This window comes from Parasteatoda tepidariorum, chromosome 3 (genome assembly GCF_982258835.1).
Source record: "Parasteatoda tepidariorum strain Cologne lab strain chromosome 3, Ptep-v5.0, whole genome shotgun sequence".
Taxonomy (NCBI): Eukaryota; Metazoa; Arthropoda; class Arachnida; order Araneae; family Theridiidae; genus Parasteatoda; species Parasteatoda tepidariorum.
The window spans coordinates 25,378,909-25,394,521 of record NC_141757.1 but is presented as its reverse complement, the minus strand read 5'-3'; the positions used below and the strand labels follow the sequence as shown (position 1 = coordinate 25,394,521).

The 15,613-nt window shown below is 27.1% G+C and overlaps 1 protein-coding gene across 4 annotated transcripts in view; it reads left to right on the top strand.

Annotated features, from left to right (window-relative positions):
- Window positions 1-15,613, top strand: part of LOC107436825 (uncharacterized) — a 222,406-nt gene that overhangs the window by 95,904 nt on the left and 110,889 nt on the right. Inside the window, exon 1 of one of the 4 annotated variants that reach the window (XM_043039222.3) lies at window positions 7,245-8,027. The exons of the other annotated variants lie outside the window; for them this stretch is intronic. Coding sequence (XP_042895156.2) covers window positions 7,992-8,027 — 36 coding nt within the window. The 5' untranslated portion in view covers window positions 7,245-7,991. Of the gene's footprint in view, window positions 1-7,244; window positions 8,028-15,613 lie in introns of those variants that run through there. 4 annotated transcript variants of the gene reach the window in all.

The following is a 15,613-nucleotide window of genomic DNA, read 5'->3' as shown; positions in this document are numbered from 1 at the left end:
TATATATATATATATATATATATATATATAAGAATTTTACTAGTTTCGTGAATTTTTAATTGATTATAGAATAATACAAAGAAAATTTTTTACATAGAAATCGTTTTGATTTTCACTGAAAATGCCTTCCTTAACAATCTGAAAATGTGGATTGCCATTATATTACTCCAACTCTTTAATGTTATATATTTAAGAATATACATGAATGGGATATTTAGTTTTTATAAATAATTTAAAACTTTCAGAACTGTCTCGTTTCACTTTTTTCGTGGGCTATTGACAAGATAACTTTTATATATTTTCCAAATTATTTGATTCCAAACTGTTTTACTTATCTGTATTAGTCTTTTACTATTTGCTGAAGAGGCATATGCTACAGTAAATTGAATTGAGCAATGATGTTTACGAAAAGAAGAGAAAATTGCCAATAATTCTATTATAGCAAAATCATTCATTCTATTACCTCACTCAAATCATAAAAAGTCGCTTAAGAGACTACCTAATCTAAAGTTTTCCATTTTGTTCTTCATTTAATCGAGTTATTAGAAAAATCACCGTTACGAACGATACTCAGTAACGTAACGCAACGAGTAACGTACATGAAAGAGTATAACTTAATCGAGAAAATAATCGTCGGAGCTAGACATTAATGTCATCTTTTCGAAGTCTTATCTTTTCGTGTGATAAAAATAAGTGAAACTATTATTTTCGGTCCAGATATTGAATAAGTGAAGCGAAGCGAAATTTAGTTCGTTCAAGTAAGATGCCAAACTGTCACTTCCACTCGTGATTTAGTTATAAAAATAGAAACTAATAAATAAAATCATTGAAATGAGTAAAAGGAATTATAAAGTTAGATAGTACAAATAAAATAGGCCTCCCGTGTGCTTTGTAAATAAAAAAAAAAGGAACAAACTATTGATATTTCTAAGTATTTGTGATCACCAAAGGAAACTTATCCGAGCAGCGATGGCTCAGGGGATAGAGCGTTCGCCTTCCTTTGAGGCGAACCGGGTTCGAATCCCAGTCGTTACGAATTCCGCATCCAGCTTGCACGACCACACTGCTGACGTGAAATATCCTCAGTGGTAGACGGATCATGGGTTAGAGTCCCCTTGCCGTTAGGCAAACCGTGAAAGGTTCTCGTGGTCTTCCTCTCCATGTAACGCAAATGCGGGTTTGCTCCATCAAAAAGTCCTCCACGAAGGCAAATTTCTCCCAATACTCGATCCAAGAGTTCCCTTGTCTTCTGGATTGGGTTCAAAATTACAAGGCTACGGAGTTGAACATTAGTAGTCGTAAACCCATAAAATTGGGTCGGCTACTCAACGACGGTTATGAAATGTAAAATGAAATAAAGCCGTGTGTTTGGCGCAGTATGTTCTTTTTTTTTGGGACCTTGTGCCATTAAACCTTACATTCAATTCAATTCAACACATTTTTTCCAAAGGAAACTTATCCGTATTCCACCCCCATGCAAAATTTTGTCATGTTATAGGCATATCTTTAATAATGAAATTTTATTATACTGCCTTCATGATTCTACGATATCATTTTTAAAAATTTCCGTGGAAACTCTGTGAAAGTTTTTTTAATCTAAAAATCGGCATGAATATGCATGTAATTTTATGATATTTAGTTCGTTATAAATGTTAATTTTATGATATTTAGTTCGATTTATGTTTTGTCAAAAAAATTATGACAGAAAAGAACGAGAACATTTTTAAACTGTTTGAAAAATTGTTAATAGAAATATTTTAATGATTTGAAAATGATAAAAACTAATGTTCGACATTGAAAAAAAAAATTATAAAATGGTAAATATGTTGACGTGTATGGTGAATATGTTGAACATTATATTGTTTATATGCAAAATATTTTATCTTGAAAGAAGTTAAAGTGCATAATTGAAGACCAAGGGAAAAGAACGGTTAGCGTCCATTTTTCCTTAAAAAAAAATTGCTATCTTGAATTGCTATCTGTTGCCATTTGAGGATTAAAATGAGTTTTTTGTTCAGCAGTAAGTACTATTAATTAAGTTCTATTAGTATTATAGTTACAAATAAGAGTACTTATTTTAATACTATTACCATTTAGAGTACTACATTTCTTAAGTAGCGAAACACAATTACTTTCTTTTTCCTACGTTTCATTTAATCTAACGAAGGTAAAACTATCATAATTATTTTCTGTCATAGTATTATTCATTCAGTATTATCATTAACTAGTCGATAATAAATTATTATTTTATCATTATAAAGAAAAGGTTGAGAGATGTCACCTTAAAATAATTCAGGTACATTTCGGTTAGCCAGGTGCAAGCGAAAAGTCGCCAAAAAGTGTAGAATTTCGCCAATTTTTTATATATTTTTTTAAATTAAAAATAATAAATAAATTTTCTTGCGCTAGGCTGAAGAAAAAAATTTTTTTGGTTCGTTGTAATTTGTTTTTAATTATAAAAAAAAGTAGCTAAATTTTTTTTTTAAGCCAGCTAACCAATAAGTACCTTAATTTTAAACAAAATGGTCACATCAAAGATTTATTTATTCAAATTGACATTAAAAACTTGAACACAAACATACGGAGTGCCTTGCTATGATACAATACCTCTTATCTGAGCAACATTACAATTACATAAATTATAAGGAGCATAAAACTAATTAATATTTAAATTAAAAGTTAACAATTAATTAACGATTATAAAATTTAAAAATTTGATGAAATTATATAAAAATAAGAAACTAATTCCCATGAAACAACAAACTGATAAGGAGTTCGTATTGATTTATTATCATTAAAAACAGGAGTTTATAGTTTTTCCTTTTATTCATTGGCGATATTTTATCTGATTAAAACTATCGCCAATCTATCTCTTCTGGTAACCCTACAAAGAGAAGCTTGGGATGGAGGAGAGGAGGCAGGAAGAGCAGTTCTAAAAACGCCGGCTGTTCGCGTGTCTCTTGAACGAGAAGGGATTCATTTCAACACGTGACCCGCTCAGGTACGTCGTCTTCTGAGGAGTACCTTTTCCCCCCTTCCAAACAACCCAGCAAACTATCGTCTGCCATCTGCTGTCCTGGTTATCAAATACTTTCACTCTGTGTTTTGGCACCCATCCCATCGATGTCAAGATCACGAATACCTGAGGGAGATAGCAGTGCGAGGGAGAAATTCTAAGGTGCATTCTTCCAGTGGAATAACAAACATGTTGTCAGTTCGATTCTCGCGTGTTTTCGAGGAAGTGATGAAGTTATTGTTAATTATTGGTGCTTGCTTCATGATCCTGATGATTGATTGATTGATTGGAATTCCGATAAACCATATGGCAGATCTAATTATAGTGCGTGGAATATAAATCATAAAGAAACTGGAGATAATTATCTTTAATTTTTTTTCTATCTTGAAGTTATGTGGATTATAAGGTGTCCGTTGCAAATGGTGTGCCAATTTCGTGTGAACATCAATTTATAACTTTATAACGAGGTTTAGGAATGTTTGAAAAACTTGGAATAATCTATTAATAATAAGCCATTTTTGAAGATTATTGCATGAAAAATTACAAAAATTTTAACTATCTTGAAACAATTCATTCCTAGTTATATGTAATTATTGTTTAGCCTAAAAGCATTAGTAGCATTTATCTAGATTAAAAGATTAGTTTTTTATTTGTAAATTAATAGGCTATTAAATGAAGTTCATTCGTATTTATCTACATTAGGAAATGTGGATAGTTATTTTAGGAACTGTCAATGTTTAAAGCTTTATTGTTGATATTGAACCATTAATATGCATGTATAAAGACTTAGACAATTTTCATCAATGTCACCGTCCTAAATTAAAGAAAATTTCGATAATTTAAAACTATACTTTCTGCTCTGTGTTTTGTACTTTTTTTTTCCTCGAAAATTTTATCAAGCATCAAACACATAAGTATAGCAAAATTTAAAATTAAATTTTTATTATTAAATTAAATTGATATTTATTCTCAACTCTTAATATAAATATAGAATTTAAGTACCTTTAGCATAGTTTTTGTTTTGTGTGAAAATATTTTATTTTAGATTAGAAGAACTAGACAGTTTATGACACTTAAACTACAAAATTCCTTCTTAAAAGGAAGAATTCTGGTTGTACAAGTTTTCCGCATATTTTAAAATCCGTGACTGCATAAATATGAGAAAGTCGCCCCCGCAAAACTCTAGTGTAAAGACATATAAGGTCAGATGACCTCTATATCGCCTACGGGTAAGGTGAAGCAACCTTTAATAGAACATTTTAGTTTTCAAACAAACTTCCATTTGGCCTCTTAACTCAAACGTATTTAACGAGCACTTATTTACTAATTAAAAGGGGCAAAGAAATCTTCAATTTTTTTTACACTTGATTTTAAATAAAGAAATTCTTATAAAGCTTATATTGAATCAAATTTGATTTGATTTGAGTTGAAAAAACAGTATTGTTCTTTTGGCATTAGTTTTAGAACAATGTTTTTAATGCATAACTAGCAAATTTATTCATTGAGTAAGTGAGAGAATTTCGTTTTCAAAACTAAAACAAAAATATCGTAATCATTTCAGAAATACGTAATATTTTTTTTTATTTCCACTGAAGTAGAAAAAAAATTCTTTTAAAATTTATACCCTATCGAAAAAAATATATTAAAAAAAATTGAGCTTGTAAGTTAAAAAAAAAATTATTGTCGTTTTGACTTAAGATATTGAATAAAAGTCACTTTCAAAATGTTTACTGAAGAAGTTTGAGAATTTCATTTTTAAAATTTAAAAAAAAAAAAGCTTGTATTCATTGTATAAGAGAAATTTTTTTCCCACTTAAAATAAAAAAACAAAACAAATCTATAAAAATTTATTCCTTTAAATCTAGCTCAAATTATCGTTTAAAAGATTTTTTTTTAATTTTAGTAGTTTTTTTTTTGTTATAGAAAAAAATAAACCAGCAACTTTTTTGAATAATTTGAGAATAGCAATTTTAAAGTAAAAACAATAAATACATGTCATAAGTATTATTAATATCAATTATTATATATATATATAATAATATAATCCTATAAAAGCGTATTTTACAAAAGCTCATAAAATTTAATTGAAGTTTTGGTTATTTAAAAATTAATACATTGAAAATATGCTTATTTACAAAGCAGTAGACAAATAAGAACAAGTTTAAAAATATTTTTTCACATTTCTAAGCTTTCTTAAGGTGTTAAATACTCTTTCTCATCCTCATACTATATATTTCTTATTTATTTACTATTGAAATATATCAATCTGTTAAGAAATAAGCTTTGCTCTTCATAAATCCGCATGTAATTCTGAGTCGTTAAGTTTGTTATGAAATTAATTTAGATATTCATCAAAATAATTAAAAATAATTTAGGTTTCTGGGTTTTCTTATTCCGTATTCTCTATTAAGAGAAAAACTGTTTAAGTTACCATAATAGTTTGATCATAAGAAAACTTTAATATCATAATCTCAATCCGTTCTAACCTTCTTTTTTTTTACTCAAAAGAAATTGAAACGGTTTTTAAAAAAAGTACTGGTAACCGCAAATGAAGTATTTAATTTTATTTATTTTAACCCAATTTCATTCTATCTAAAGCAATTTTGATTGTAGAATAATATTTTCTTAAACGTTTTCAATTGCAAGTTATTTATTTACAAATAGAGAAGTATTCAAATATTTCTAAAGAAAAAAAAAATTGAGAACTCCCATTATTTTTGACTCAGCGTTCATCCAATTAATATAAACGTTCTACTTCTTTAGTGGAAATCAGTCATATTTTTGCATTTTTTTCCGTTCCAAAAACGTTGCTTTTTTACAATTCTTTTTAAACCTAAAACCAAAAATATAATTTCTATCACGATTTGTAGACTTATTGCGCAACTATTTTCGGTCTGTTATCTTTGTTTGTAAACAATTTTTTTTATAAACTTACATAAAGAATAAATAGCGTCTATGATGCCAGTTAATTGAACTGGATTTTTGAAATCGGATTTTCGTGATTTTGAGTAGGTTTTGAGAACAATAAAAAATCATAAATGAGAGATTATAAAAGTAAAAACGTGATTGAACATTTTATTTGTGTATTTTTTTCCCTTCCATTTTGAGCTTATGAACCTATTTATTCCATATTTAAGCGAATTATATTGTCCTCTTATTTTCCCCGTTATTATATTGATTGCAATTCTTTTTTTTCTTCATCAGTCGTGATTTTTCTTTTGTTAGATCCAATCATTGAAAGTGTTTTTTTTTACAATATCTGTTAAAGCTACTTCAATATCTCTTAGACGTCGTCGAATAGTTGTTATCTATACGTTCAGTATCTATGTTTAGACGCAAATTTTAAAGATAATGATATCTTTTTTTTTTTTTTTTTTTACCTTAGGTGAAGATTAGATCGAAGTTATTTTTTAAATGATGTACCTAGCTAATCTAATAATCTTTTTTTACAGAAACATATAAGATTTGTTTTTTGTAAGAAATAAAACGATTATTAGATTTTTTGTATCTGATATCTTTTCTCGACTTCGCAACTCGTTGTAAATATTTAAATGTTCTAAAAATTCTTAAAATTAAAAATTTTAATTTTTCTAAAACTTTATAACCGTTCTTGTTTTCTAAATAATAAAATAAACATCAAATTCTTTTATTAAACATATAATTTTCTAAGTCCCCTCTTCTGTTTTAGTAAACAAACTCAAATACCCATAGTTATAAGGATTATTTGTCATAAATATTTTGTGTAGATATATTTTATTAAAATTTATATATATTTTTAAATATTTTATAATAAACAAAAATTTTGTTAGTTACCACTTTTAAGTACTTAACTATTCAAAATTTCTGTAACAATCTTGTAAATTTTCCTGCTAAATATGGCTTTATCTGAAAAATTAATAAGTTCAGATAAAAACTTACATTTTTAAAATATAATAAGAAACATAAAGTAAAAACTAATACTGATTTTTTTTAGTTATTTAAAGAAAGAATTTTTTAAATTTATATTAAAATAATAAAATTTAATAAAAAGAATGTTAATGCACAATCAAAACCAGCTTTCAAATTTGATTTAAAGTGTCATATTTTACTCAGAATCATATATTTTAAAATAATTCAATTTAATTTGTCACATAAATTCTTTACTGCATTTTCAATAATAGAGCAGAAAGGATATTTTAATTTTTTTGTTTATATTTATGAGATCTTCAACTGAAAATCGAAATTTAAACTTATTGCTAAACGTATTGGCAACTAAATTTTTATAGTTTAATCATAAATTTTAATATTATCGGCTTAATATATAAGCAAACTTTTAACTTATATTAAAGCATTATATGCATCGATTTTTAAACAAAACATTTTAACTCTTAAATATAAAAAGGAAAACATTATCCACTCATTTCATTGCATATATTGGTTCGATATCAAATAATAAACTATATTTCAAATATCATTAAAATAGTGCTAACATAGTTAAATAGTGAAGTCAGTAAGGTTTTTTCTTTGTCTTCATAGAGCATTATTACTATGAAACTCAATGTGTAATCAATGTGTGAGGTTTGAAAGTTAATATGAAGATAATATGAACTTATGTGTTAAAGTTAGAGAGTATTTCCACTAGAGAGTATTTCCATTACAGTATTTCCAATTGAGAGTAGAGAGAAATAAAGAGTATTTCCACTAACGGTGACTTACCTGTGTAATCAATCTACTGAAGCCGTTTGAAACAGAGATTCGAAAACAATGTTAACTCCATGGACTCTAAACTTTCCAATACTTTCGCTTTAGAATGAATTCGAATAAAAAAGATAAGCGAAGTGTCTGATTTAGATATGCCTGCAAAAGATGGAAACATGGAATAGTTAGTCATAGTGTCTTTCTCTTCGTGTTTTTGTGCGTGAAACAATCTTCGTTTATGCTTCGTAAAATATGAACATTCGGATTTTTTTGGAACAATAAGTGACGTCACTTCACCATGCCATCCACGTGGAGTGAATTGGCACTTCAATGTGTAAGTGAAAATCTGTATTCTTTTTCATTGTTACTAACCCTTTGACACAGATAAGACACCGGTGATCCTTTAATTATATTTTTTCCTCAAGCTCTAATTACTAGTGAAAATATATTTTGGTATTTTTAAATTATAAAAAACAGTTTAATTGTTACTAAGAAAATATGTTAGATTATAGGAATTGTATTTGTACTAAAATGTAAAATTCCAAAAAAAGTAGTCGGAATTTGTTTTCATTCATGTGTAACATTTCATTTTGGTGTAACTGAGATAGTAGAGATGTGGGTATCTTAATTCTCTCAATTAGAAAAAATAAAACATTCATGGAGGTTTTTAATCATTTTGGTGTAACTGAGACAGTAGAGACGTGGGTATCTTAATTCTCTCAGTTAGAAAAATTAAATATTCATGGAGATTTTCAATAATTTTGGTGAAACTGAGAGAATCGAGACAAGGATATGTTAATTTTCTCAATAAAAAATTCAAGCGTTCATGGAGGTTTTTAAAAATTTTGGTGTAGCTGAGATAGTAGAGACATGGGTATTTTAATTATCTCAATTAGAAAAGTTAAATATTCATGGAGATTTTTAATAATTTTTGTGTAATTGAGACAATAGAGACGTAGGTTTCTTAATTGTCTCAATTAGAAAAAATAAAATATTCATGGAGATTATTAATAACTTTGGTGTATCCGAGATAATAGAGCCGTGGGTATCTTAATTCTCTCAATTAGAAGAAATTAAATTCAAACATGAAATTACAAGTTGTGCTCAGATATGTAAGAGCGTTGTTATATAGTGTTGGACAATCGCTTTGTAAGTTACGTGCCTCTAACGTAAAATCTATAATCATATAAGTGTTTAAAGAATACATAGTTTATATTTATTTCTCTAGATTAATTAGATTTCACTTAAATTATTATGAGATTACTTACTGTAAATCTAGTCAAAAAACATATTTCGTCTCAACAGTTGTGCCCTTTTTTCGGATTAATAGTAACCTTAATTTTCTGTAAATAAATAAGATGACTATAATTAAAAAAAATCAAAATAAGTTTACGGTAAATTATAAGAAATCGTTACTTCAATTTGTTATTTTACAACACCGTATAGAAAAAATTCTCTAGTAAATTCGAACTAAAAATACCAAAATTAGGTCAACACTCTTTTATTCATTTTCATTCGCTATTCCATTAAAGTATTTCATTTAAATATTTCAATCGTTACAAAGGATTTTATATAAACCTCTTTATTAAATCATTTTTATCGTAGAGTTTCCATGGTATTCTAAAACTACACGTTGTTATTCCTATTTAAAAATACCAAAATTAGTTCAATACTGTTTTGAAATTCATTTAAATTTGCAATTCCATTAAAATATTTCATTTAAAATGATTTCGTTCGTTGCAAAGGATTTTATACTTACTTCTTTTTTAATTATTTTCATTTTTAGAACTCCCATGGTATTCTAAAACTGCACTTTATTATTTGAATTAAAAGTATTTTTAAATTTCTCATAAACTGTAAACGATTAACTGAAATTATTTATTTCTAAACAAAAGTTTATTATGTTTAAATAAAAACTTATAATTAGAAATAATATGTGGATCTCGGAATATATCATTTAAAACTAAATAACTAGATAAAAAGAAATTAATTACAACTATTTCAAGAGTTGTTTCGATTTAAGAAGCTTGCTTCAAAATATTTCTTACATGGTCAATAAAAAAATTCACTTATAAATAATAATCAAATATAAATAAATTAATAAAAAATAAGAAGAAAGTAAAATGAAATAAAATTTTATTTGATTTGCATATTATCATAAGCCATGGTGTATTAAAAGTTGAAAACAACACACTTTTTTTTCTTCAAACAACGTGTGTTTTTTTTCTGTGAAACAAAGAGGTTTTGCTTCAATTTATAAATGTTTCTTGTTTATTATAGATCATTAATAACAAGATTTTTTTTAAACTGACTTCATATTTAGCCTTCTTCGTAATGTAAATTTAAAAGAGAGGACTTGTTATCGTTATCATATCCATCGGTAATAAACTCCGAATAAATAAAAGGATTAACCTTGAAGTTCTGTCAAAACGTATTGTATAAAAAAAATCTTTCTTTGTTTAATAAATATGATTTAAGCACCACGACCCACAAATGGTTTAAACAAGTATTGAAAAAACATGCAGTCATTTTTTAAATGCATGCAAAATGAAATAAATTCTGCTACTTTGATTGTTTATTGAATAAATAACAATAATACTGTAATAAATAATTAAAATACTGTGAACTTCTAGGGAGGAGGAGTGCTAAAACATAAGAGTTTGCAACTATGGTATTTAAAAAAAAAATCAAAATTTTAATTAAAAATTCACGGTCATAGTGTATATTAACCATCTTTTTAATATCTAGAACAAATGCTATTAAATGACATGTATATATATCTATACATATAATGTTATATAACGTGATATAAAAAATTACATATATCACAACATCATATGTTTATTATCCTAATAACACTGAATATTGGCCATCCTTGTGGCATTTTATTTTAAACACTTAAGAATTTTTCTAAACTTTGCTAGGATCTTTATTTATTTACTTAAATTATTCATCTGTGTTGGTGTTCAAAATCATTATAAATCAATCTGTGTCAAAAATAAAAAAAAATTAAAATCTTCATTTGTTACTATTTTTAAAACAAGAATCAAATCTCTGACGAAAATCTGGAAGAATAACTGAAAATCATATTTAGAAAACAAAGAATGATTTATTAAAACGCAGGGTTTGCACGAAAGCTAGTTCGTTATAAGTTTTAAAATTTAAAATGCGGTGTTGATGTTATTGTGAACGACCGAAATTGGTGGTTGTTAACTTCCACCGGTGAATTTTGACAATCACATAGTCACTTTGGTAAATGTCCGAAATATAACCTAGGTCTAGTTAAGTGCCATTGCCCGGTATGCCCTACATCAATGCTTTTTTAAAGGTCACGTGCCACTGCTCAGTATGCATTTAACCGGTACTCCGAACACTGATGTTTCTCCTAATCTATCCTCAGCAGATATTAAAATATCGAATAAATAAATATATTACTATCAACGAATAAATTAATATCAAATCGGATATAACAAATATTTCGGACATTCACCAAAGCGACTATGTGATTGTTAACATTCACTGGTGACATTCTCTTGATACGGTAACATTGATATTATAAATAAAGAAGTTATAGTTGCTTTTATTAGCTTTCACTTTAAAATTAAAAATTATATACTTCCAATTTTGCAGATATATGTATCTATTTGTAAATAATGCATATGGTCGCATAGCTGTGGATGCAAAATAATTCAAATGCAATTTATTTTCTAAATTTAGCTATCACGTTAAAAATTCTTTAAGGACTTAACGAACTTTGAAAACATTAATTTAGCTACCATTTCCAATAAAATTTTCCCAAAAAAGCGTAGATAGCTAGAAGCTCTGGTTAAAATAATTAAACGATACCAAGTTCATTGAAATCATGGAGATTAGTATGTGTATTTATCAACAGAATTACTTAATATTAGTAGAACAAGTTAGTTAACAAGTATGAAACTTTAACCCTTTCGCGCCGACTGTCACAAATACGTGCCAGCATAAAACCGTATTAATCAGGGTAAAAAGATAAAACTGGTAACCAAAGTATTTCTTTAGCAATTTATTTGTGTACGGGGTTATAATTGTTTGATTTATTTAATTCACCCTTACTTTAGTTCAAAATAAAATTATTTAGTTATAATTTGAACTAAGATTGATTATTTATATGATTAAGCTAACAGAAATTAAAGTAAAGGCAAAGTAAGGCTGTTAAATTAGCCTACATTTAAGTTACCGTTTTTTATTTATTTACATCCTGATTCTGATTTTGTACGAATGCTTTTATGAATCACCCGTCCCCAAAAGGTTAAGAAAAGTGTTTTCTAAAAGCATAAAAGTTGTTTTTAAGGTGTATGGTTGAAAAAAAAAGTGTGCATATGACTGCGAGTTTTTTTTTTTTTAAAAAAAAAGAAAAAAAAACAGTGTAAAATATGATTGCTAAGAATTTTTTTAATTTCATGAACATCGACGTGTGAAAATTTGAATTAATTACGCGTAAAGTAGTTATTATGTTAAATATTCCTATTTTTGAATATTTTGATCAGAAATTATTGCAGTTGGAGCGAAAACAAATAAAGAAATTATTCGTTAATAAGTAAGGGAACAATTTCTCTATTAAAAGTGGAAGATTTATGCATCATAATTGCGATGATTTATCGCATTTAAACCAGCGGTGACCTATTTTGTTTTCTCGTCTGAAATTAACTAACTTTATGAAGAAAAATTTTACGAGACAGCTCGGAATAATCCGGTAATTTTCTAAATCGATGTTAAAAATATCGATTATTTACTTCTTTCATTGACCTGATTGCATGACATTTGAATAATTATTTCTCAGTAATATTGATTGAAGATGCATTTTTTTTTATTGAAAAGATGTTTTATTTTTACAATTGACGCCAGTCTTATGGAGAAAAAAAAACCTGTCGTAATCGTTAATTTACCTTTCTCAGAGCTTATTTAGTATTTCTTGTTACTTACAAGCCTAATTGAGAAGTGTTTTCTGTATTATGTTTTATTTTACGAAAATTATTCTGACATCAATTTATTGCCAACAAATCTAAACTGGCAGTAATTTGGGAAATAAGGAGGAAAAAAACCTTATTTCGTAATTCGCGTTTAAGACCTTCGAAGAATTTAAGTAATTGCATCATTTTTAATGTTTTTCCTTAAACTTTAATCTAAATGGTATCATGAATTAATGAAATATAGATAAGAAAGTTTCATTATTTTAGGATTTTATACAACTTTTTGAAAAAATAAAGTAGTTAAATATGTTTGTTTCGTTTTTTTGCAAAAAAGTTGCGCATTTTTTCTCTCTTAACTCTTTATTTTCACGAGAACCTAAAATATACAAAAATTTACTAAATTCAAGTGAAGAATGAATAAAAATAGTCAAATAAGTTTTTTTTTATTTGTTTTTTTGAAAAAGTTGCATATTTTTTTCTTAACTTTTTATTTTTGACCACGAATGAAAATGCTAACAAAAGCGTAATGTTTTATTAATTAGCACTAGAACCTAAAGTATACTAAAATTTACTAAATTGAATAGAGGAATAAACAAAAGTAGACAAATATGTCTTCCCCAGCAGCGTAAAAGAATTTAAAGGGGTTCTGCTAGTTAAAACTTTTTAAAACCAGGTATGAGTACTTTTATAACCTCTAGTTGGTTGGTACTTTTTATACTCTCTTATTATCCAAGCTATAATTTATAACTTATTTAATCTTTCGCTTGCCTTTATGAGATAATTTCAAGTAATTTGTCAATGAAATAGAAATGGCATTTTTTAAAGGAAAATATATTTCTATTAACGACATATTGAACAAATTATGATTAGTTCAATATGTTGTTATTAGAATTACAAGCATTTATAACAAGGTTGGCAAGTTTCTGCCGAGGTGGTTAAAACCACTGGTAGACTGGTATATAACAAAAGACAAGTTTTGATGCAGTTTCTAAACCTAAAAAATTTCTCAATTTGCTATGCACGAACGAGAATTTTGAGAAGATTCTCTCAAGTCCAGCAGAACTCGCAGGCATTGCCATTCACAAAAGATTAAAACTGTTACTGTTATAATAATTGGATTGTTGCCATGTAAATTATGTCTTGAAAAGAAAAAAACTATTTGAAAATAGCTCTATTCAGTTTTGTTAAGAGTTAAATGATAATAATTACTGAATTTCAGAATTTAATATAATAAACTAAAATCTAGTATTTATATTTATTATTACATTACTTTTTTCTTTATTTTATATAAATATTTGATATACTGCACTCTTTATATTAAATATAAACAAAATAATATATATTTAGAAACAATGAATTAAAAAGTTTGTTACGGTTACATGGAGTTAAATTTTTCAGTTTACTTAAACAAAATGTCTTTAAGCAATTACTAGAACTAATATAGAAGTTTTTTTTAGTTTCTGCCAGTTTTTGCCGGTTTTTACCGGTTATAACCAGTTTCTGCCACTGGCATGGCAAAAACCAGTTTCTGCCGGCAAAAAGCCAACCCTGATTTATAAGATATTCATAGTATTTCATATAGCGCTTTGTAAATCAAAATAAAATAGTTAAATTCTTTTACAAAGAAATAATTAAAATGTTTCCTTAACACCCTTTTTCAACGTTTAGAACAGTTTTTTTTCAGTTTCAATTTTAAAGTCAATCATAATTCAGCTTATTTAGAAACAAATTCATAACTAAACTAGATATAGCTCAGTGACTTCAAATGTAACTGACGGACAAAAAACGTAACTTAAAATAACCAGCGATAAAACGATACAAAGTCTTCATTCTTCTAATTAAATATTTTAAAAATAGTATTTTATAGGGGATAATAATCACGATTATTTTAATAAACTGTATTTATCAAGTTCCACCGGAAGAAGGTTGATTATTAAAGGTTCCGTAGCCGAAAAAAATTGGGAACCGCTTTTCTGGAGCAGGGGTTTGCAACTTACAACGCAACTATCATGCTGGCCGCAACTTTATCAAAATTTCATATAGGACTCTTTTATGTTTGAAGGAACATTAAATATTAATTTGCCACACTTTTATCAAGTTGTAAAAAACAACAGTATTAAATTACAAATTATAATAAAAATTAGATTTTTACCTGAGATAAATTTTTTTGCACCGTTGGTACGTTAAATTTCACAGAAAAGAAATTAGTATTTTTTGCGAAAGGAAAGTATTTTAAACCCATATAGATTTTTTACGAAAATTGTCCACAAAAAAATGGCAACTAACATATTTTAGTTCGCGGGCCACAAAAAAAGGCTTCATGGGCCGGATGATTCCGCAGGCCGTTAGATGGTAACCACTGTTCTAAGTGTCATCCTGCTCTGGTGCGAGATCGGTAGCAAACGTGTTTTAAGATCAAGAAACGACAAAAAATATCGCTCATTCATTTTAAATATTTATTCAGTGCCCTGTTAACCCATTAACGCCTAGAGCCATCATTTGGGTGCACAGAATTTTTTTTCCCGGTAAAGAAACCAGTGGTAGGAATATGATTTCTGCACAAACCTGAACCCTAACAGTTAATAAAGAAGTGTTTACATATTGTTGTGCATTTCATTTGCATTCAAACCATGCATTTTCGATTAACTATTAAACTTTTCTTTGCCAAATGGGAAGCCTTTTTCGCAAATACTTTTTAGCCCTTGGAAAAGTTACCACTTTTAAATATAAACAATTTAACATACACAAACTAAAATAAAGTAAATCATAATTTTTAAGTATAATAAATATGAAAAAATAATTCCCTTTCTATTTCTATAGCGAAAAATATGGGCCAAAATACCATTTTAACAAATAATTTTTATCTTCATTCCGTAAAACCTCCCAAATGATAAGTTCTCCGTTTTTTATTTTAGGTTTGATAGAAATAAAACCGTTTTTTCCCAATTTTATCGCGCATAAAAAGTATCTTTTT